Here is a 24,402-nt window from a genome sequence, read left to right as displayed (position 1 = left end):
GCAATTAAAAGAGTTCTGAAGAACACAATAGTTAGCTCTGAGAGGTGATTTTTTTAAAAGATATTTTCTTCTCTTGTGTTTTCTGTTTTGTTTGGTTTTTATAATAAGGAGGTATCACTTTTCCTAAAACAAGCAGTATTAAACAAAACAGGACAGCAGTATTTGGGCATCACCCTATACAGAGAATTAATTCTGCAATTTGTGGATATTTTAGATAAAGTCAAAATTATAGAAAGGATGCTAAAGCCATCTTGTTTATCCTGATAACCTGGACAAGAGAACCTGTTCCATGTTGAAACATGCTCATGAAACAGGCTCATGTCCTGTTATTCTTTTCTCAGTCCAGAGGCACAAGTGTTCATTGCGCCATATTTTTACTGGGCCCTTTCCCTCCTTTTTTCTTTTGGCCCTTAAAAAACAAGCTATCACATGAGACATCAGAAAGAAGGGGTCAGGCCCTTACATTGTGCATAGAAAGAAGTAAGAACAAGGCCAGCTGCCTTTAGATTTTAAAATAACAACTTCCCTACTTGAGCCTTCATGAATGGTGAAGTCCTTTTCCTGCCAGCTGGAGCTGCCCGAGGGAACTTTATTCCTATCCAAACAGTGGCATGGTTCCAGGTTATAAACAGACTGTTCCTGATCCTAGACCAATGTCTAATCTCAGGGTGGCAGATTTTCTGGACACTTCCACCTTCTGTAACTGTCTGCTGGCATGGCCCTATGATCCCAAACATCTATCTAAATATTTCTACGGTACCTGTCACTATCATCTCAAAGCACCCTAAACACCACGTACATTTCTTCAGAATGACTCTACCTTCCGAATCATCAAAAAGAGATTTAAAAGTGTTCACTATAGTGTTTGAGTTTAATGGTGAATCAGCGGTTATCCTCGCATTTCTCTAAATCACATCTTTGGATATTTCTGAACCTCTGAAAGAAGCATCAGCAGCAATTCGTAGATGGTTCAGACGTATAGGGAAAAGAAGGTAGGTCATACTCAGTGGGGAGGTAAGCAATATAGACAAGGACAACTATGTCTTTGAAGTGAGGGCCTAGGTTAATGGTTATAGGCAGTTTTACTGAGAAATGAACTACTAAAGCAAATCTGGGACAAGTAAAAACCATTACCTAAAGCAGCAGTTACATTTTTGAAAACATGATTGATGCCAGGGAGCATTCTATAGCTTCGTAATATAGACAGGCTGTGTGGTATTGTTGCTTCAACCATATTTCCTGATGGTTCTGTCACTAGGAAAAATTTAAATACCTAGATAAAGAATCATGACCAATGAGATTAAATGATGTTATATCTCACTTGAGACTGTAAACATTTATTGTATTAACACTTCATAAATCAACAAATACATACTCAGTATTGACTAATATTTAAGAGATATAAAGTAAATATTAGTTACAGATTCTGCCCATTTATCATTTAAAAAAACATTCACTTAAACGTCTTTATTCTAGAAACTCTGCAAACCAACGCAAATAGATGAATGAGAACTGGTCCTGGCCATTGAAGAGCTCATGTTCCAGTGCTGCTGAGAAGGGTCCAGTGTTGTAAGGGAAATTAAGACAAATATACATGCAGTACCAATGTCACCACTCACATGAAGTCAAACTAGAATATAAGACTGATAAGCTTCTGTCCTTGGCCCTTTTCACTTTATATAATCTTTCTGGGTGACTCATCTATTCTTTCATGGTTGTGACAATCATTCATGACTCTCAAATCTATTATCTCTAATCCCTGTTTTTCCACTGAATTCCAGACTATACTTCTAATTGTCATCAAGACATCTCACATTCCATGTATTAAGAACCAAACTCATTTTCCTGCCTCTCCAACCTGGTTTCCAATCTGTAGCCTCTCTCTTGGTTGACAGAACAGTTGGCTACCCAGTTAACTACAAATCATGGTATCCTTTTGACTCATCCCTCTCTCAAAATCCATCACTTCCCTCTCAGAAATGTTTCCATGCTGTCTGTTCTCAGTTTATTACTCTGGTTCAGAATCTCATGCCTTTTCACCCATGCTCTGCAGTACCCCAAAACTGATCCCTCTGTTCTAGTACTCCTGTCTAATGTATTGTCTACCCTGCTACTATTATTCTGACCCTGAAATCTAATTTCATTCCTCTGTGATGGCTTCTTCACCGGCTCCCCAAAGTCTTCAGATGGAGCACAAAGTTCTTAGTCTGACATATAAGACACTTCATAATCTTGCTTTATTAACTTTTCCAACTTTACCTTTGTGAGTATAATGAAAAGAACAAATTCTTCTTAACTTTGCCTCTGATTTATCCCTTTAACTATCTCCCTTACTAATTGGTCATCTGAAATTCTACAGTTTTCTATTCCTCATGCTGTGATCATCCTCTAAGAAGAGCTCATTTCAGTTCCTACAAGCCTCCATCAAGTTTATTCTTATTCTTGTGGAATCAGTTCTTTTAACACTGACCTACCACAAAAGACCACAGTGCATTCCCACTGGCTTCCTTTTGAGTGAATGCTATCCTGTATGTTCTTGTAACCAACTTGTAACCCTTTTATCTCTGTCATGAGGACTGAATTACCTGGAAGTCATTTTCTCATTTATCAGAGTAGTCACATCACTCATATTCATCTACTTTTTAAACCAATAATCTTAAATTTGAAATAAAGCTCAAAAATAAGTGAGTTGAACACCTTTTCCTATAAATACCTGATACAATAACTCAAAAGAAATCTTCCACCTTCTTAAGTACATAGAAATTAATATTCCTAAGAACACGGCATCTTCAGATGTCTCTCCAATTGTTAACAGTTCTTTCTTTATCCTGAGACAGACTCCCTCCCTTTGTAACTTTCACTCCTGGCTCCAGTTTTACCTAGCTACATAGGGTAAGTTTCCAATCTCTCCTACACAATTTCACTTCAGATATCTGGAGAGACTTCCCATGCTCCCTTTCCCAAGTCCTCTTTCACAACACCAAATCTTCCCAGTTCCTCCACCTATTCCTCATAATAAGTTCAGTGACAACAAGTGGCTCATGAAGGTTGTAGTCAGCAAACTGTGGACTGTTATCTTCCTACCAAGGTCTTTATCTCTTTGAGGTTGACTTCAGAAATCAGGTTGCTCTCTTGGCCTCACATAAAAAGAATACCTCATGAACAGGCCTGCAGGATATAACCACTAAATAATTAGAATTTTAAAAACTGTGACAATATTTTGAAAAATTCCATAATGGGGTGCCAAGACCAAGAAGATTCAGAATGTTGCATTTGGAAAGTAAATACCACATTCAGAAAATTCTCCTAGATTTCAAACTAACACCTTTAATAACTAACACAACCAGTGTTGCCCTAAAAAGTTTACATGGCAAATTTACCATGCTTTGAATATTTCTAATTAATGTGGGATACAGGCTTCCCCAGTGGCTCAGTGGAAAAGAAGGAGATGCAGTAGGAGTCACGGGTTTGATCCCTGGGTTGGGAAGATCCCCTGGAGAAGGAAATGGCAACAAACTCCAATATTCTTCTCTGGGAAATTTCATGGACAGAGGAGCCTGGTGGGCTACAGTCCATGGGGTTGCAAAAGAGTCGGACACAATTTAGCAACTAAACAACAACAATAGCAGAATTACGTGTTTCTCCTCCCTAAGAACCCCACTGTGTATCTGTTTATCTCACAAATATGCTGCTTCTATCTGATTTGCAGCATCCACATTTGGCCTTTCTGATCCCTTTTTAGGATAACACTAATTTTTCTTATCTTTTCTCCCATCATTGCTGACCCTTTTCATCTGAGCCTTCCTTTCACCTCCCTTTTGGTCCTGAGGATATCATCTTTGCCCAAGTTACTCTGTATGTTTCAATACAGAGGAATGCCCTTCATATACTTCAGCACATCCTCTAATGACAAGGCTTTCGCACTATTTATTTCCATACATTTGCAGAACTGGGACCAAATTATTTCAAGTGGTTTTTACCTGGCCTCCTTTTCCTGCACAAGCAATTACTTTGCTGCAAATGGCTGCACTGGCCAAATAACTTGTGTTTACAATTAGCTAATTGCAGGCTCAATGAGCCACTTGTTCCTTCAAACTTGACCATTAGAGTTGTGTTATTAGGCAGAAATTTATCTTTTTATTTCCTACAGATTTACAGAGTCACAGCAGATCCTGAATCTGACTGCGCTGTAGTCTTTTACAATGTCAATATAAACCTTTTACATTTTTATTTCCTTTTGAATGTATGTCATATTTCCCATTCTTTTACACATCATGGCAGTTATTCATTGCAGCATGCCAGGCTCCTCTGTCCTTCACTATCTCCTAGGATTTGCTCAAATTCATGTGCTTTGAGTCAGTGATGTTACCTAATCATCTCATCCTCTGCTGCCCCCTTCTCCTCTTGCCTTCAATCTTTCCCAGCATAAGGGTCTCTTCCCATGACTCAGCTCTTCACATCAAGTGGTCAGTGTATTGGAGCTTCAGCATCAGTCCTTCCAATGAATATTCAGGGTCGATTTCCTTGAGGATTGACTGGTTTGATCTCCTTTCAATCCAAGGGACTCTCAAGAGTTTTCTCCAGCACCACAATTTGAAAGCATCAATTCGTTGATTATTATTAAAGGGTCAATAATTAATAAATAGTTACCTTAGTCCAGTTTGTAAACTGTAAAATTAAGGCAACAGTACACCTGATTTGCCAGTCATGATAGAGTAAAACTAAAAATCCTAAATAGAAAATTCCATTTTCTCCCTAGGCACTGAATTTCTCACAGCGGGTAGGGTAAAAATTAACCTTTAATTTTATTTGCCTCTAAAAGAAAGCACGTTATTTGTGCCCCCAAATTGTTATCACCTGGCTTCTTAGAAGCTACAAAAAATGTAATTTCTTTTGAAAATGGCTTCAAGGATGTACATTTTATCCTACAGTTAATGCTGTTTCTTTTCTTAATTTCTGTATGTTTTATTCCAGTTTTCTTGTTCAAAACATTTATAGAGCATGAAATATGTGCTCAGTTTTTCAGTTTCACACAAGGAGGTCATCTCCTACTGACATTCTTCCAATCCACAAAAGAGAAAAGTAGCCAAAAATAATGAGTTTTCATTTATGAAGGAATTAGTATTAATAAGGATTAGATTATATTTGCTTTGAGACTAATTCAGGCACTTTTAGCTTTTAAGAAATTTGTCCTCCAATTAAACACTAGTAGGTCTACCCCAGAGCTCTTTTCACTGGGTACCTTTTATTATTAAAAGTGCACAACCATCTTTCCTTAGGATTGCCTTAAGGGGGATAATTGAACGGGAAAAGATTCCCAAAGGTCTCAGGAGATCCTAACACACCAGTGAATTCCTGTCTCTACCCTGTTCAAAGGCATCTGGCATTTTCCTCACTAGTAGCATATGTAAAGAATAAGCAGAAAGAAATCAGGGTTAAAGGTACAAGTGGAAAGGAGGAGAAAAAAACTAAGAAAGCAGAAGAAACATTTAGGCAATGCGAAAAAGGGGATCATAGCAGCCAAGAAACAAAATATAACAAATACAGCTACTGATCATAAAGAACATATTCTAAAATCAGTTTGTGCATCAAAGATAAAGCCGTGTGTGCAACCTGCTGATACACGCAGGGAGAAGTGAGAAGAAGGAGCAGTGCAAGCGGTCTAAGATGGAAATTCTGCTGAGGGGGCTGTCACCTACCCAGCACCAGTACTTCCACGGAATCCTCGTTCTTGCCCTCCAGGTCATCAGGGGTGGTGATAATACAGTAATACAGTCCACTGTCTCCCCACATGAGTTTTCCAATTTGAAGATCTGCATCTGTTATCACAAAGAGAAGGACCTGGTTCTAAATTCTGTCCTTTGAAGAAAACACTGAACAACAGAGGGTGGGTGGAAGTGGGGTGCTTCTGGGTGTCTGCACTGTTCTACTTTTTACCTGAATGGTGGTTGACGTGATGTTTGCTTTACTGAAAACAAACAAACAACAAAACAATGATAAAAGCTAGCATCCCTAGGCAAGAGAATTCACACCTAGAAACTGGTCTAGTTGCAGGCAGGTTTCAGGAATAGAACACTTGCTTTCAACCAGGCTTACAGAGGCCCCTGAGAGCCAAGTAAATTCCAGAATTAACCTGGACTCCTGGAGATGAGCTGAGTTCACAGGAAGTGAAAAGTGTTAGTCGCTTAGTCATATCTGACTCTTTGCGACCCCATAGACTGTTAGCCCGCCAGGCTCTTCTGTCCATGGGATTTTCCAGGCAAGAATACTGGAGAGGATTGCCATTTCCTTCTCCAGGGGATCTTCCCAACCCAAAAATGGAAACTGGGTTTCCTGCATTACAGGCAGAGTCTTTACCGTCTGAGCCACCAGGGAAGCCCAAGATGGGTTCACAGGAGTTCTTCAAAATTCCAATAATCAAATAGGTCATACCAGACTTTGGACCTTTTCTTGTCCAAAGCTTTAGGGACCAGGAGAAAGAGTGGAACAGATGCAAAGCTGCCTGGGACTTGGGCCATGCACTGACCTGGCTCTGCACTTACACACCTGCATCCCTTTTCCCAGCAGAGAACTTCTTAGGGAAGTTTACTTTCTGAGTTAAGGGCAATAAAGGCTGGTGTCAAGGTGTAAAGTACTTGACTGAGAAAGCTTCACTAGAACCCACTTCAATTCAGTGCTGATAATAAATTTATTATCAGACTAAAGGTCAAGCTCATGAAAGCTTCTTGATGCTATCATCTCCCATAAAATCAAACTCTTGAGAGACTGAAAAGGTGCACGGCTGACATCCTCTTGCACCTGTGAAGAATGAAACCAACCTCCCTCCCATTCCTTAAAAACAGAGGCATTATTACCGTGAACAATGGTGATCTCTCTGCCCCTGTAGAAATCTCCCAGGGTCACAGTTGAGCCCTGTTTGGAAGCTACCACTCGAACAGTCCTCCTGCTGTCTAAGCAATCCAAGTAAGGGTCCCATTCCAGGTTTCTTTTACTGAGAGACTGGGTCCGTAGAGATGACATGCCCAGGGATTCCCCCATTCGATCCTGGCAATAGGACTTGAACTTCCACTGCACGACTGCTGGCTGATGGGAGGACGTAGAGAAGCGGCAGTGGAGCACCGTGGGCTGGAAGAGCATGGCCACCTTCTTCTTGTCGGGCACTGTAACCTGAAGGCCTTCAGTCATGGCTGCAAAACAGAATGAGCATGTCCAAACAGCATCTGTATCCTGGACCTCACCTCACACTACATGGGCATGCCTTTCGGCCTTCCCTTCCTAACCTGTCCCTCACCTTGTTTTTACCATCACAATGAATAACACCAATATCTACCTGATTGCTCTGTCCAGAAACCTGCTCTCATTCCTAATACCCAGTTGGTCACAAAGTCACGTCAACGTGACCTCTTAACATCTTTAATATTTCCATCCCCCTCTTTAACCCCACGACCGTTGCTTCTGTGTATGGTCTCCTCATATTTTGCCTATAATTTTGCAATAATCTCTTGTCTGGTCTCTCCACCTGCAGTTGCCCACATGCATCCATTCTCCCTGCTATAAGTTCAGGTTATCTTTCTAAATCTGACTGTTATGGCTCTCCTTCTTAAAATCCTTCACTCATCCTCCATGGCCTTTAGAACAAAACCCAAAGTTCTCAGAAAGGCATTTCAGGTGCTTCATCATCTAATTCCTCCTCAGCCTCACTTCTTGCAGCACCTCTGTTTGAGCATCAACCTCAGAGGACACCAAACTAACAGTTTCCCTAAGTGGGATGTGCTATATCACACCTCTAGATCTTGGCACGTAATGTTTCTTGTTTATGGAAAGCTTTTTCCTCACTTATCTTCCTGGGAAACTTTTTCATCTTTTAAAACCCAGTTCACAGGCTTCTTGTCAAGCCTTCTCTGACCAGTCAATCTATTTATCACTTCCTCCTTTGTGCCATAGTATCCCCAGCATTCTCCGCCAGACATTTACTATAATAATTTTGCAAGTTCTTATTTTCACGCCATCAGACTTGTCGGGTCAAGTAAGTAGTAACGTGTCTTATTTTGCTGTCCTGGCTCCTGAAGCCCATGGACACTAAACTGTTTGATAAATGAGGACAATGAATCCAGGAAGTATGAATTTAGGAGAAAGTGACTTCCCTTCTAGCTGGTGACCAAGCAAAGGAGACAGAGATTAAGGGGGAAAGAAGGCTTTGAGAGAAATGGAGAATTTCAGATCAAAAGCAGTAGACCAAGTTCAAAAGCTTTGAAGGTGATCCAAAAAGAGGTGGGGGGAGACTAGAAAGCAGATGAGAAGCTTAAGTGGTTAAAAAGATCAATTTGAAGCTTGGTGTCCAAGAAAGAGAGGGAAGTTTCTATGAATGAAAGCCCAGGGGAGTGTTTGAGAGGCAAAGGGCTTCTATGAATGCAATGGTAAGGTCTAGAAACTCCAGACAAAGAGAACATAACTTCTTCAGGTTACTGGGAGAGTTAAGAGTTTCTAGCTTGATCTAATTCTGCTTCGAAACAGAAGCAGAATCATCATGAGAAGCAAAAAAAGGAATATGAATAGAAAGATAGGATAAAGAGGTCCAGAGTTGAAACCAGGAGGCTGCCAAGCCATCTTCAGGTAGCTTGAGGCAAAGAGTTTTACCCTAGAATTGCAGGTGGACTTCAGAGGCAGAAGGACTAGTTTCCTAGGGGAGCCTACTGTCCTTCATTACTACCCATGGTCACAATGACATCCCACAAAGCAAACTCACTCTCACAACTCGAATATGCATTTATTCATGACTCTTTATAGAGTCATGAATAATAGCTTTATAGCTCGCTCCACAAGGGCAAGATACCACATTTGTACTCACTTCTGATTTCCAGACTAGTGCCTCTCTTCCATAAAAGCACTGTGAAAACTAGGTTTTAATTCCTGTTAGGAAGAAAAGGTTTCTGCATCCTACGGAATTGGGAAGTGAATACAGCAGACTATTTAAAATTTAGTGTTTTGAACCTTAAGTGCTAGATAGCTACTATAGAATAAATAAAGGAATGGGCAAGTAAATGAATGAATGACTATTAATATGAAAATTTCTAGGACTTCACAAATTTCTAGGACTTCATATTTATGTTTAAATGACATAAACAGCATAGTAGAGTAAAAGAGCTTTGGCATCAAAGAGATAAGGCTTTGAATCTCATCTGGCTACATACTAATGGTATGGCTTTAATGAAGTCTCTTAAGCAACCTTCACCTGTAAAATGAGCCTCATATTCCTTAACTCAACAGAGTTGTTAAACCTTATCTCTCCGGGTACCTTCAGAGAGAGGACTCTTTAAGAGCACCTTGACCATGACCCACAGATGGTACATCTCAAACGAGAACCCTCCCTTACCTTTCCTGCCTTTCCCCTTGACTCCCATTCAGAGGCTCTTGAATCTTGATAACCATTCATCACCAAAAGGTTTGATTATAGCCAGATTATGTAGATCAGTGCCATCAAGGGGCAGATAATTCCCATCTGGAAGCTCGGAAAAGAACCTCCTAGGCTCTGCTGCTTCCCTCCTCCACCCCCAAGTGCTGGTGTCACTGATTCTCTTCTTCCCAACTCACACACCTAGAATCTAGATGAGGAAAAGACTTGTGTGTTTTGTTTTTTTTTTCCACAGTTTCTCCTTGAATTCTATTGCATTAATTTTTAACCTTGTAATTCTTCAAATCCTTATTCACAGTCTGATTTTCCAGGCAACAAAATGGGACAGAGAGGTGAAATGACTTCAGTTAGCAGTCACTGAGGCTGGATGACCAATCACAGGTATTGACCAATCACAATGCTGGCTAGTTGACCAACCACCTTTCTTCTCTGCTACCTATTCAGGCTCTACTTGGGAAATGAAATATTTCCTAGCCCTTCCAGGATAAATGAAACCAGCAAAGGAGGCAGGTACAGCACAAAAAGTGTAGGGGGAAGGGTTGTTTAAGTATAGGGTTTTCTTCATTAGATGTTACTAAGAATAACCTCTTTCTCAGCTCTGTTCTCTGTTAATGAGATTAGCCACTTGACCAAGCCATGGGACACCATTAATTATTATTTTTTAAAATCGCTGACTCCCTTAATTATTAATAGAGGTTAGTCAACTCAGTTTCTTCTATGACATACACATAAGCTCATGTTCCAAAGAATAAAGAATATGTTTTCAGAAACATTTGCCTCTTTATAGCATGATAGTTAGAGGCATGGATTTTAGAGTGAGTCCTCATTTAGAATCCAAGCCTTACCACTTCCTAGCTGCATGACTTGCAGCAGATTACTCCTCTTAGGAGTTTTGGTTTCCTTACTGGTAAAACCAGAATAATAGTAACTATTTTGTGAAGCTGTTTGAGGGTTAAATGAGGTTTTATCCTAAGCATTTAGGATAATACTGATATAAAGTAAGCACTCAATAAATGTAGTTGTTGCTGCTGCTGTCAATAACAGTCTGTTGACTTCTGTAAACCCATATAACCTAGAGCTAGGTGAACACAAAGGTGTGAATTATAGGGCAGAATGGGCAGAAACTGCAAAGGAATAGTATTGCAGATTGGGTAATTCGGTGTTCAACAATGACTGGGTGCACAGCACAGTCACATTCATACCTCCTAGAAGTTGGAAACAGAGGGTACCCCTTAGTGTGTGTGCACATACACAGGCATGTATACATATGTAGGTATAATGGAAATCTAAGCTAGGGATAGATCTGGATAGCTGGAGAGGACAGAACTAGGAATTTCAAGGAAACGTCAGTTTATTGAACATTTGAGGACCAGAGTGAAGAGTTAGAAAGCTAAAGAAGCCAATCCCTGCATTAGCTCTAGAAGCTTCAAAACTGTAGGATAAACGCCACCAGGCCCCAAGCCTGGCCTGGCCAACCCTGTTAGATACCCCATTCCCACTGGAGGGTGAGGCCTAGAATTGCTCTTCTGGCCCTAACCCTGGGTTGTGGGTGAGGGCTGCAATCCCCACACCCACTGAGCCACATGTTTTCCCCTCAGTCCATGTTTACATTAGGCTGTGTTTCCAACTGGCTTGCAATCCACTGGGACCAAAGCCTTGTCCTGAGATCCAGCCCTGCTTGCTTGGGCCCTGATACAAGGCCCTTCTCCTGAGGACTAGGTTTTGTTTCCAATATAGTCACACATGACTGATCTATATCTGAAATTGTAAAGTTGCTATTCACTCAACTTCAAAAAACACCTCTCATGGAATCCCCACTCCTATCCCAGATCAGGCTCCTCAGAGACAGTAGCAAATTTGGATGAGGACCAAGACTGAAAGTCTCCTATGGACACTGAGATCTGGCCTGGGAATACCCTCCCTCGGACTCTAGTTCCCAAGAGATCTGCCTTGGGGCTAGGTTAGTGTCCTGAACTTGAGTCCCACCTCTTATAGATTTTTTTGTTTTTCTATGTCACCACCTGTCAGATGTCAAAAACCTAGTACTTCTTATGCTGGTCTATACAGGCTAATAAGAACATCTTTGAGTGCCAGGTAAATAAACTGAAATTTTTCAGCCATTTTGTAATGTTCACCTGTGCATTTCATCTGAGAAATCTTATTCTCCCATGTTTCTAACTACCAGTTATGTCTCAGACCCTCAACTTCATGAAACCTCACCTGCATGTTTAACAGATACTTCAAATTAAACAGGATTTCCCTGGTGGCTCAGATGGTAAAGCGTCTGTCTACAATGCGGGAGACCTGGGTTCGATCCCTGGGTAGGGAAAATCTCCTGGAGAAGGAAATGGCAACCCACTCCAGTATTCTTGCCTGGAAAATCCCACGGACGGAGGAGCTTGGTAGGCTACAGTCCATGGGGTCGCAAAGAGTCGGACATGACTGAGCGACTTCACTTTCTTTATTCAAATTAAACATACATCACTTTCTCTTTTCCCACCTCAACTCTTGCTCATAGACTGGTCTTCCTTGTCTCCCTAGCTCTTTTGCCAGTACAGCCCTTGTTCTGTCACTGCACACAGAAATTAAAGCTTTGATCATTTCCTCTCTGTCTCTACCCACTTTCAGTGGTCACTAATTCCAAATCTTTCTCCAATTTGACTCTTCTCTATTCCTACAGTCATTCCCAGTGGGAATAAATCAGGTTTCTATCCCTTCTACCAGGAAGTAATTGTGAAAGAATTACTATATATTAGAAATTGTGTTAAGTGTCATTCATGTAGTATCTTAATTCTCTCAAAAAAATTCTATAAAGTAGATATTATCATTACGTCCATTTTATAGATGAAGAAACTGATTCTCAGAGAATGTATGTATCTTGCCTAACACATGAGGGTTAGCAAGTGATAGATTTGAAGCTAGACTCTTATTGTTGTTTAGTCACTAAGTTGTGTTTGACACTTTTGCAACGCCATGGACTACAGCCTATGAGGCTCCTCTGGCCATGTGATTTCCCAGACAAGAATACTTGAGTGGGTTGCCATTTCCTTCTCCAGGGGATCTTCCCAACCCAGGGATCAAACATGGGTCTCCTGCATTGGCAGATGGATTCTTTACCACTGAGCAACCAGCGAAGCCCAAACCTAGACTGGGCCCAAAGCTCTTACTATCACTTTACACAAGTCCTCATTACCTTCTTGGTTTTATAATAGCCTCTTCAGTGGTCTCCCTACTTCCAGCCCAGTGCACTCTCTACATTTTTTATATCTAGAATATGTTTCAGAAAAGACAGTCTCCTGCTTTAAGGCTCAAAAGATTCCCCATTCCTTCCAGGATAAGGTCCAAATGCCTTGACATGGCATGTAAGATTTTCTCCATGATTTGGCCCCACACATGTTCTAGGCATACTAAGATGTTTTCCATTCTTTTTTTTTTTTTTTTTGTCTTTTTATTTTTATTTTTTTAAAATAAATTTATTTATTTTAGTTGGGGGCTAATTACTTTACAATATTGTAATAGTTTTTGCCATACATTGACATGAATCAGCCATGGGTTTACATGTGTTCCCCTTCCTGGACCCCCCACCCACCTCCCTCCCCATCCCATCCCTCTGGGTCATCCCATTGCCCCGGCCCTGAGCCCTTGTCTCATGCATCGAACATGGAGTGGTGTTCTGTTTCACATATGATAATATACATGTTTCAATGCTATTCTCCCAGAACGTCCCACCCTCACCTTCTCCCTCAGAGTCCATAAAATTGTTCTATGCATCTGTGTCTCTTATTCTGTCTCGCATATAGGGTTATCATTACCATCTTTCAAATTCCATATATATGCATTAGTATACTGTATTGTTTTTCTTTCTGGCTTACTTCACTCTGTATAATGGGCTCTAGTTTCATCCATCTCAGTAGAACCGATTCAAATGTATTCTTTTTAATGCCATTCTTTTATTATAAACATGTTATTCCCCCAGCTGGAGAAACATCAGGACATGTAGCTGAGGAGTTTCTGGGAGGTAGACAGAGAGAAGCACTGAGTGTAGGTCATGCACACACATGAGAAGCACAAGCTGGCACAAATGGAACGCTGGGACTTGGAATCTGGGCCCTGGTGACACCAGAAAGAATTTGTGTTTTGAAGCTCTTATATAGACATTTACAGAGATATGGGAAGAATCCATGTTTCACTCTACAAAATAAAACAAGTATCCCCCCAAACTGGAAGGAGACTGCTTAGAGAAGACAGCAAAAGACAGAAAAAGAAGGTAAGTCAAGTAAGGGATCATACTATATAGAACATATCTGTAAAAATTAGGATTCATAACCAAACGAAGCACCAGATGATATATTGAAGACTGAAGATTATAGGTGGTTTTCTATATTTGCAAAAGAAGGAGTCATCATTCTTGGATCACCAGACCCTTCTTCCAGTTTTACTGTGCCCCTGATCTTGAGGAAAACTGCCCTTGACTATCTAACTCAAATTCATTCAAAAACATGTTTTAAAATACAGTGTTAAGGTCTGGGGAAATAAATTTAAAAGACTAGCTTCTGATCTTGAAAAATTCAGTATAAACTTGGTTTCTAACTTTAAGGTCCCTGAGGGCAAGGACCAGGATTTGGTGGATTTCAGTTCAGTTCAGTCGCTCAGTTGTGTCTGACTCTTTGCGATCCCATGAACCCCAGCACGCCAGGCCTTCCTGTCCATCACCAACTCCTGGTGTTTACCCAAACTCATGTACACTGAGTTGGTGATGCCATCCAACCATCTCATCCTCCGTAGTCCCCTTATCCTCCTGCCCTCAATCTTTCCCAGCGTCGGGGTCTTTTCCAATGAGTCAGTTCTTCGAATCAAGTGGCCAAAGTATTGGAGTTTCCGCTTCAACGTCAGTCCTTCCAATGAACACACAGGACTGATCTCCTTTAGGATGGACTGGTTGGATCTCCTTGCAGTCCAAGGGACTCTCAAGAGTCTTCTCCAACACCACAGTTCAAAAGCATCAATTCTTCGGCATTCAGCTTTCTCTATAGGCCAACTCTCACATCCATACATGACTACTGGAAAAACCATAGCTTTGACTGCTGCTGCTGCTGCTGCTGCTGCTAAGTCATTTCCGTCATGTCCGACTCTGTGCGACACCATAGACAGCAGCCCACCAGGCTCCCCCGTCCCTGGGATTCTCCAGGCAAGAACACTGGAGTGGGCTGCCATTTCCTTCTCTAATGCATGCAAGCGAAAAGTGAAAATGAAGTCACTCAGTCATGTCCGACTCTTAGTGACCCCATGGACTGCAACCTACCAGGCTCCTCCGTCCATGGGATTTTCCAGGCAAGAGTACTGGAGTGGGGTGCCATTGCCTTCTCCATAGCTTTGACTAGATGGACCTTTTTGACAAAGTAATGTCTCTACTTTTTAATATGCTGTCTAGGTTGGTCATAACTTTTCTTCTAAGCAGCAAGTCTCTTTTAACTTCATGGCTGCAGTCACCATCTGCAGTGATTTTGGAGCCCCCCCCCCAAAAAAAAAGTCTGTCATTGTTTCTACTGTTTCCCCATCTATTTGCCATGAAGTGATGGGACCAGATGCCATGATCTTAGTTTTCTGAATGTTGAGTTTTAAGCCAACTTTTTCACTCTCCTCTTTCACTTTCATCAAGAGGCTCTTTAGTTCTTCTTCACTTTCTGCCATAAGGGAGGTGTCATCTGCATATCTGAGTTAATTGACATTTCTCCCGGCTATCTTGATTCCAGCTTGTGCTTCCTCCAGCCCAGCGTTTCTTATGATGTTTTCTGCATATAAGTTAAATAAGCAGGGTGACAGTATACAGCCTTGACATACTCCTTTTCCTATTTGGGACCAGTCTGTTGTTCCATGTCTAGTTCTAACTGTTGCTTCCTGACCTGCATCCAGATTTCTCAAGAGACAGGTCAGGTGGTCTAGTATTCCCATCTCTTTCAGAATTTTCCACAGTTTATTGTGATCCACACAGTCAAAGGCTTTGGCATAGTTAATAAAGCAGAAGTACATGATGTTTTTCTGGAACTCTCTTGCTTCTTTGATGATCCAGTGATGTTGGCAATTTGATCTCTGGTTCCTCTGCCTTTTCTAAATCCAGCTTGGTGGATTTGGTTGACTCTGTATCCTCATTATACAGCAAGGCCATAAAATAGAGCTGAAGCTCACAAAATGTGGAATGAATCAAAGAATGAACGAAGAAATGAATAAGTGAATCCAAAGGGCCTTTCTCGGCAGGAGGTCCTAAGTGCAGAGAATGGATTCTGATCAATAGCTAGAAAAGCTGCCTAAAAGTAGAGTGATGAATGACAGCTCAGAGCAGCAGGCCCCATCTCAGCTCAGGCACCAGGGGTGCCTAGTTACCAGGCCAGGGAGGATCAGCTACAAGTAGAGACAGTGCCTCCCTACATATGGCAAAATAAGTTCCTGCCCCAATTCTCATGTTAAAAAAAAAAGGATTCTATACATGAGGAATTGTGTTCTTGCAAGGATAACAAAAGCAGCATCTACAGCAATGCTGTTCTTTTTTTAGCACTTTCTTTTTTTCAAAGCAAGTCCCTTTTCCCCACTAGTTGTAAGCTATTCCTGCCAGCATTTTTGAGATGCAGATCTATAAGCACAGACACATTTTAGAGAAGTAAAGATTGCTGCTAAAGATCATGGAAAATTATTATCACCACAGACAGGCATCTTTAGAAATTTTATATCAAGCTCATCCATCCTTTAACTCTTGAAGCCCTCAGAATTGCCCATTCACCAGCATATCTTGGCTTTCAGAGCCCTGAGTTTTTTCTTCATTCAATATCACAATACGTATCTTCTTTTTCCTGCCTTTCAGTTCAGTTCAGTCTCTCAGTTGTGTCTGACTCTTTGCAACCCCATGAACCGCAGCACGCCAGGCCTCCTTGTCCATCACCAACTCCCAGAGTCCACCCAAACCCATGTCCATCGAGTCAGTGATGCCATCCAGCCATCTCATCCTCTGTCATCCCTTTCTCCTCCTGCCCTCAATCTTTCCCAGCATCAGGGTATTTTCCAGTGAGTCAGCTCTTTGCATCAGGTGGCCAAAGTATTAGAGTTTCAGCTTCAGCATCAGTCCTTCCAATGAATATTCAAGACTGATTTCCTTTAGGATGGACTGGTTGGATCTCCTTGCAGTCCAAGGGACTCTCAAGAGTCTTCTCCAACACCACAGTTCAAAAGCATCAATTTTTCAGCACTCAGCTTTCTTTATAGTCCAACTCTCACATCCATACATGACCACTGGAAAAACCATAGCTTTGACTAGACAGACCTTTGTTGGCAAAGTAATGTCTCTGCTTTTTAATATGCTGTCTAGGTTGGTCATAAGTTTCCTTCCAAGGAGTAAGCGTCTTTTAATTTCATGGTTGCAGTCACCATCCGCAGTGATTTTGGAGCCCAGAAAAATAAAGTCAGCCACTGTTTCCACTGTTTCCCCATCTATCTGCCATGAAGTGATGGGACCAGATGTCATGATCTTAGTTTTCTGAACATTGAGCTTTAAGCCAACTTTTTCACTCTCCTCTTTCACTTTCATCAAGAGGCTCTTTAGTTCCTCTTCACTTTCTGCCATAAGGGTTGTGTTATCTGCATATCTGAGGTTATTGATATTTTCCCTGGCAATCTTGATTCCAATTTGTGCTTCATCCAGCCCAGCGTTTCTCATGATGTACTCTGCTTATAAGTTAAATAAGCAGGGTGACAATATACAGCCTTGATGTACTCGTTTTCCTATTTCCTATCTGTTGTTCCATGTCCAGTTCTAACTGTTGCTTCCTGATGTTCAAGCTGGTTTTAGAAAAGGCAGAGGAACCAGAGATCAAATTGCCAACATCTGATGGATCATCGAAAAAGCAAGAGAGTACCAGGAAAACATCTATTTCTGCTTTATTGACTATGCCAAAGCCTTTGACTGTGTGGATCACAATTCCTGCCTTTAAGTTAGATCTTTAAGAAATTCATCTTTTTGTCTTCACATTTTTAACATACTGTCCCAATTTCCTATGACATTGTTTCAGGAACAATTGATAGGCAGGTTTTCTAAGCTTAAGAGATGAATAATGAGTGCTAAAGCATCTCCACTAGGTTTGGTCCACAGTGTGTCCATCCCTTAGTACTGTCAGCATGGAAAACAAAGCATTTTGGGAAATTCTGACCAACAGGCTCAATTTTTAAAGACAAAACATAACTTGAACCTTTTAACCACCAGAAGTAGAAACTATTCATCTTTTGATATAGTTGGGTTATAAAATAAAAAAGGCTTTACCAAGAATCATAGACATTCCCTTAGTGTTTGCCTATTTTCTAAGCTTAGTTCTCCAGTTTGCTTATTGATCCTGTAGGTTAATCAATTTTCTTTCAATAAATTTCTTTCTGTCCAACTGCTTAAATTAAACAGAATCAGTTTCTCTTGTTTGCTACCACAGTACCTAATGGCTTGATCCATTTTAGGGTTAGGATGACCAGATGTAGTATTTTGAGATTTCTTTTTAAAAATATTTAAAAAATATGACAACATTCTTTCATATTTTCTCCCCAAGGGTCCTAAAGAGCATCAGTATCTCCCCCTTTCTATCAGACTAAAGTAAACACTGGTGTAACCCTTGCTCAGGTGGGCATTGCTCATGGCCTAGTCATTATTTGCTGCCTATAACTCTGGTCCTATGCACACAGAGTTTGCCATTCATTAAGCTTATGTCCTGTGTGTCCTGCTGAGCCATGCTTTCCCATTCTCTGTCACCACTGTGCAAATGAAAGCCAGAAGCACATCTCCTTTCTATTTGATTTGCTCATCTTCCAGAGATCTGAAGCAAGCTCATGGGTAATGTCTAGCTGGCTTACATGCTGTTCCAGTGTGACTAAAGCAGTACTAAAAGAGGTCAGTCTACCCTCCACGGCCCAGGAAATGTGGAAGCTGTCCTGACTCAATCAGGTGGGTCAAACTCCTTGGATGGACCAGCCATTTGGGCAGAGAAAGCTCCTGTAAGAAAGCTCTTCTCCACTTTCATCAACTTGTTACCTGTATTTCCAGTTTAGATCTCTCACCCAAGCTCCAGACCCAAATATATAACTTCTTTTTCTATCCGATGTTACACAAGCACCCCAACCTCATCATTCTATAGATGGAGATGCTAACTGTCCACTTCTTTTAGTAACAGAACCTTCCAGGTTTTAGTCTGGCCAGCCAAGACAGCCACATATTATATTTCCTAGCCTCCCTTGTAGCTAATAATGGTCATAGGACTAGATTCAGGACATAGGTGAGGAGGGGTGATGTATGCGATTTCCACGTCACCTCCCTAAAAACAAACTACTTGATCCTCTGTTTTCCTTGCTTCTACTAGCTGAAAAATACCTATCACTGGAGCAGTCTTGGGAGCCACATATGGGAACAGTAGACTCAGTCCCACTAGTTCTCTTCTGTTAAGGAGAGAGAAAAAAACTATTTTATGTGTTTTAACTATTATTAGGGTCTCTTTGTTATAGCATCTTAGGCTTACTCTAATGCAAAAAACTGAACCTATATCTCCCTCCCTTATGTGTTCCTCTTCCTATATTAGTTCATGTCCATAAACGGCATCCCAGCAATCCCAAGACAGAACCTGGAGACATCTTTGATACTCTTGTCTTTCAACTTCCACATGCAACCAAGCCAGGATTACTTCCTCCATCTCTTGTCATTGTCTACTCCTCTCATCATCACTGTACCACAGGAGCTCAGAATCTCTTCATGCCTTCCCTCTCTTTCTGCAAGGGTCTTCTAGCTGGTTTTCGCTGCATGTCTGTCTATATCTAATCTACCCTCTACATCCAGGTTCAAATAATATTTCTAAAATGCACATCTGGTCATAGCACTCCTTTGCTCTCACGCTTTCAAATACTCCCTGTAGGCGTTCAGAAGTACAACGACTCATTTTAATGGGGCCACCCTCTTCCATGGGGCTTTCCTGGTAGCTCAGCTGGTAAAGAATCTGCCTGCATTGCAGGAGACTCCAGTTCAATTCCTGGGTCACGAAGATCCCCTGGAGGAGGGACAGGCTACTCACTCACTTTAAAAAAAAAAAAAAAGTAAAATATTTGTACTTCTCAAAAAACATCATGTCCCCTTTTGATTCCTGGCTTTTGCACATGCTGTCTCATCTGTAAATTTCCCTTCCCTCAATCCCACTCTTCCTCTAGTAATGCCTACTTATCTTTCCTGACTTCCTCAGCTATCACTTCTTTATAAAAGCTTCTTCTTGCTCTTACTGCAGTCATAGTACCCTAGAGAATCACATCATCTTGTCTAAGAATTTTCTATTTAGTCATCTGTCTTGGCCATTATTAATAACAACAAGCTCTCTCCTAAAGGCTTTTAAAAACTGCTACCTAGTAGGTACTCAACACATTCAGTTGAATGATTTAACCCAGTTGACAGGTTGTATTATTTGTTCCCAGTTAGTTTTCTCTCTTTACTCTTGCATTGTTCCCTGTAGGGAGAGTACAGTTACCACTCCATAGACTATGGCTTGGCCAGGTGACATGTTTGGCTAATGAAATGTGAGTACATGTGCCATAAGACTTGTCCAAGCAGAAGCTTAAAAGGTATTTGTGTCATTTGGCTCTGTGCCCTCTCCCTACCAGCCTTGAGTCCTCCACCAGGCGAACAGCATGCCCACATTGTGACTGCTCCTTCATCCTGGGTCTTGGAATAAGAAGACATCTGGAAATGAGCCAAGTCCACCAATTCTAGCCAATTCACAGTTGACCTGCAGCTGACTTCAGCTCTCATATAATATGAACAACTAAATGTTTGGTGTTGTGAGCTATTGAGATTATGAGGTTGATTATTGCTACATCAAAATGCTGACTAATATTCCTATTTTGGGCCCATAACAAGCATTGAGAGCATTCTGTGTGCCAAATACTGTGCTAGGAATTGTACATCATTTCATTTTAATGATCACAACAACCCTACAAGGTAAGTTAGCTTTCCCATTTTAAAGCTAAAGAAAACAAGGTAAACTATTAATTTAGTATTTAAATCCAAGTTAGTATGAGCCTTATCCCTGTCTCCCAACTGCCTCCTGATGAGCCCAGGGCAAGGGAGGAGTGACGATGCAGGATTCCAGCTGGATGTGAAGGTTCTACTCCTAATTTAGAGCAATACTTCCTGCAGGGCTCCAGCCGCTGGCGGAGAACAGGGAAGCAGCATGTTCTTCTGAGTTCTTCCTTGTTTCTTGGCCCATAAAGAACTCTAGTCATCCAAGATGCCGTCTTTCATTCCAGCAAGCCAGAAGCTATCTTAAAGACCAAGATTTTAAACCTACATATGCTACCTCTTGTGTGGCTCCTGGATGCACAGCACCAGCTGCTAGTCCCAGATGGGCTCTGACATACCAGCAGTCTCTGCTGTCACAGGGGCACATGTGATGCTCTCCTGTGCCTCACTGGAGCACTCTTCATTCACTCCTTTCCTGAGATTTTAGGATTTAATTAGAAATACTAAATGCTACTCTTTACCACTTTTCCCTGTAATATTTCCCTGAGTTCTGTGAATTCTGAGCCTTATTGCCCAATGCCCTATGACAGATAACCACGTTGTGCTGTTGTTAGTCTCTAAGTCATGTCTGACTCTTTTATGACCCCATGGACTGTGGCCCACCAGGCTTCTCTGTCCATGGAATTTCCCAGGCAAGAATACTGGAGTGGGCTACCATTTCCTCCTCCAGGGGATCTTTCCAACCCAGGGATCAAATGTGTGATCTCCTGCTTGGCAGGTGGATTCTTTATCACTGGGCCATCAGGGAAGCCCAGACACCTGGATTTGTTCCCTTAAATCAGGAGTTCTAGTTTCACCCACCTTAACTAGAAAATGTTTCCCTTGGATTCAGGCATTTGAAACAACCAAGTTATATGTAAGTCAGTGACATTATTTCTTACTTTTAATCAATAAGATACAATGGACTTAGACAAGTCATTTACTTCCTCTGAGCCTTGTTCTTCTTATGTACAGGTAGATAATAACCAGCCTTACTTAGAAGGATCAAAAGAGATTTTAAAAAGTCATAAAACACATTAAAAAAGTATTGCGTGCATGCTCAGTCACATCTGACTCTTTGCAACCCCATGGACTGTATAGCCTGCCAGGCTCCTCTGTCCATGGAATTTTCCAGGCAAGAAAACTGCAGTGGGTTGCCATTTCCTACTCCAGGGGATCTTCCCGAGCCAGGGACTGAACCAGTGTCTCTTGTATCTCCTGTATTGGCAGGCAGATTCTTTTCCACTCACAAAACTAGAAAAGCATTATAGTATCTAAATAAGCAAGAGCAACAATTAGACTATACCTTTCTTTATAATTCCTAACTGGGGGAAAGTCGGTATAAGAGCTAAAATAATTGGAAGGAGTAAAGAGGTGAGTGAGTCCTGGAACAAAAAGTTGAGACCAGAAGGGACATTTGAGGGCCATATTGGCTAGAGCAGGATTCATCCCACCTGGCCCAAAGCACTTGACTCACTTCAACAGTTCCCAAGATGACAACATTTAATTGTTCACAGTTGACCCTATCCTGTCCACCAGGCACTGGGTGCTACTCGTTTCTCTGAAAATGCTAACAAGGGCTCTCCCTTCCCAGCTGCTGTTTTTTCATTCCAATCATTAGTGGTCAGAGAAAGGCTGAAGATAACTGGGGCTCCCTCTGTGGCTCCTCACCAAAGACCTTTTGTTTGTTTGTTTGTTCAGTTGCTAAGTTGAGTTTGATTCCCTGTAACCCAATTAACTGCAGCACACCAGGCTCCCTGTCCTTCACCATCTCCCAGAATTTGCTCAAATTCATATCCTTTTAGTCAATGATGCTTCCTAATCATCTCATCCTCTGCTGCCCCCTTCTCCTTTTGCCTTAAATCTTTCCCAGCATCAGGGTCTTTTCCAATGAGTTGGCTCTTCGCCTCAGGAGGCCAATATATTGGAACTTCAGTTTCAGTCCTTCCAATGAATATTCAGGGTTGATTTCCTTTAGGATTGACTGGTTTGATCTCCATGCTGTCCATGGGACTCTCAAGAGTCTTCTCCAGCACTAAAGCATTGATTCTTTGGCACTCAGCCTTCTTTATGGTCCTACTCTCACATCCATACATGACTACTGGAAAACCACAGCTTTAACTAGATGGACCTTTGTCAGCAAAGTGATGTCTCTGCTTTTTAATATGCTATCTACGTTTGTCATAGTTTTCCTTCCAAGGAGCATGTGTCTTTTAATTTCATGGCTGCAATTACCATCAGTAGTGATTTTGGAGCGCAAAAAAATAAAATCTGTCACTGCTTCCACTTTTTCCCCTCCTATTTGCCATGAAGTGTTGGGACTGGATTCCGTGTTCTTAGTTTTTTGAATGTTGAGTTTTAAGTCAGCTTTTTTACTCTCCTCTTTCACCCTCAACAAGAGGCTCTTAAGTTTCTCTTTACTTTCTGCCATTAGAGGGGTATCATCTGCATATCTGAGGTTGTTGATATTTCTCTCAGCAATCATTCCAGGTTCCTATGCAATATTGTTATTTACAGCATCGGACTTCACTTTCTCCTCCAGGCAAATCCAAAACTGAGCGTCATTTCTGCTTTGGCTGAGCCGCTTCATTCTTTCTGGAGCTATTAGTAATTACCCTCTGCTCTTAGCCAGTAGCATACTGGATACCTTCTGACCTGGGGGGCTCATCATTTGGTGTCATATCTTTTTGCCTTTTTACACTGTTCATGGGATTCTCACAGCAAGAATACTGGAGTGATTTGCCATTCCCTCGTCCAGTGTATCACGTTTTGTCAGAACTCTCCACTATGACCTGTCTGTCTTGGGTGGCCCTGCATGGCATAGCTCATAGCTTCATTGAGTTATGCAAGTCCCTTTGCCGTGACAAGGCTGTGATCCATGAAGGGGCACTAAGGGCTCTGTAAGTCTGATTTCCAACTCATCAAAATTAAAGGGAGAAAAGTTCCATACCAAAGAATCTTAGAGCTGAAAGACATGACCTCATTCAAAAGATTATAATACCAAGACAACATTGTCAAGCAATTATCCTCCAATTAAAGATAAAATAATAAAAAGAAACAGATTTTTAAAAGATTATAACATATGCAATCCCTCGTTCACTGCTACTTTATTTACAATAGCCAATAGTCAAGATATGGAAACAACCTAAGTGTCTGTCATTTAATAAATAGATAAAAAGATGCCATACTATATATTTATACGTGTGTGTGTATAATTGACATTTATATCCATGCACACACAATGGAATATTATTCAGCTATTAAAACAGAATGAAATCTTACCATTTGTGACAACATGGATGGACCTTGAGATCATTATGTTAAGTGAAATAAATCAGATAGACAAATACTGTATGATCTCACTTTTATGTGTAATCTTTAAAAACAAAAACAAAAAACCAAGCTCATAGATATAGAGAACAGACTGGTGGTTGCCAGAGGTGGGGGCTGGGTGAAGGGGGTCAAAGGGTACAAACTTCCAGTTTATAACTAAGTCCTGAGTATATAATGCACAATTTTTTTTTCCTGGGCTCCAAAATCACTGCAGATGGTGACTGCAGCCACGAAATTAAAAGACAATTGCTCCTTGGAAGAAAAGCTATGACAAACCTAGACAGCATACTAAAAAGCAGAGACATCACTTTGCTGACAAAGTCCATATAATGAAAGCTATAGTTTCTCCAGTAGTCATGTACAGATGTGAGAGGAGGACTATAAAGAAGGCTGAGCACCAAATATAGATGCTTTTGAATTGTGGTGCTGGAGAAGACTTTTGAGAGTTCCTTGGAGGGCAAGGAGAACAAACCAGTCAATCTGAAAGGAAATCAGTCCTGAATATTCATTGGAAGGACTGATGTTGAAGCTGAAGCTTCAATACTTTGGCCACCTGATGCAAAGAGCGAATTCACTGGAAAAGACCCTGATGCTGAGA

The 24,402-nt window shown here is 41.2% G+C and overlaps 1 protein-coding gene across 6 annotated transcripts in view; it reads right to left on the bottom strand.

The window, feature by feature from the left end:
* ILDR2 (immunoglobulin like domain containing receptor 2) overlaps positions 1 to 24,402 on the bottom strand; it is a 69,399-nt gene that overhangs the window by 40,118 nt on the left and 4,879 nt on the right. For all 6 annotated transcript variants that reach the window (XM_081489295.1, XM_081489299.1, XM_081489294.1 and 3 more), the window contains exons 2-3: positions 6,855 to 7,187; positions 5,700 to 5,819 (exon numbers count right to left, since the gene is read on the bottom strand). In XM_081489295.1, coding sequence (XP_081345421.1) covers positions 5,700 to 5,819; positions 6,855 to 7,187 — 453 coding nt within the window. The remainder of the gene's footprint in view (positions 1 to 5,699; positions 5,820 to 6,854; positions 7,188 to 24,402) is intronic.

The sequence above is a fragment of the Giraffa tippelskirchi genome, chromosome 5 (assembly GCF_054371585.1).
Source record: "Giraffa tippelskirchi isolate mGirTip1 chromosome 5, T2T-mGirTip1v1.2.pri, whole genome shotgun sequence".
Taxonomy (NCBI): domain Eukaryota; kingdom Metazoa; phylum Chordata; class Mammalia; order Artiodactyla; family Giraffidae; genus Giraffa; species Giraffa tippelskirchi.
This window is presented reverse-complemented; position numbering and strand designations above follow the sequence as displayed.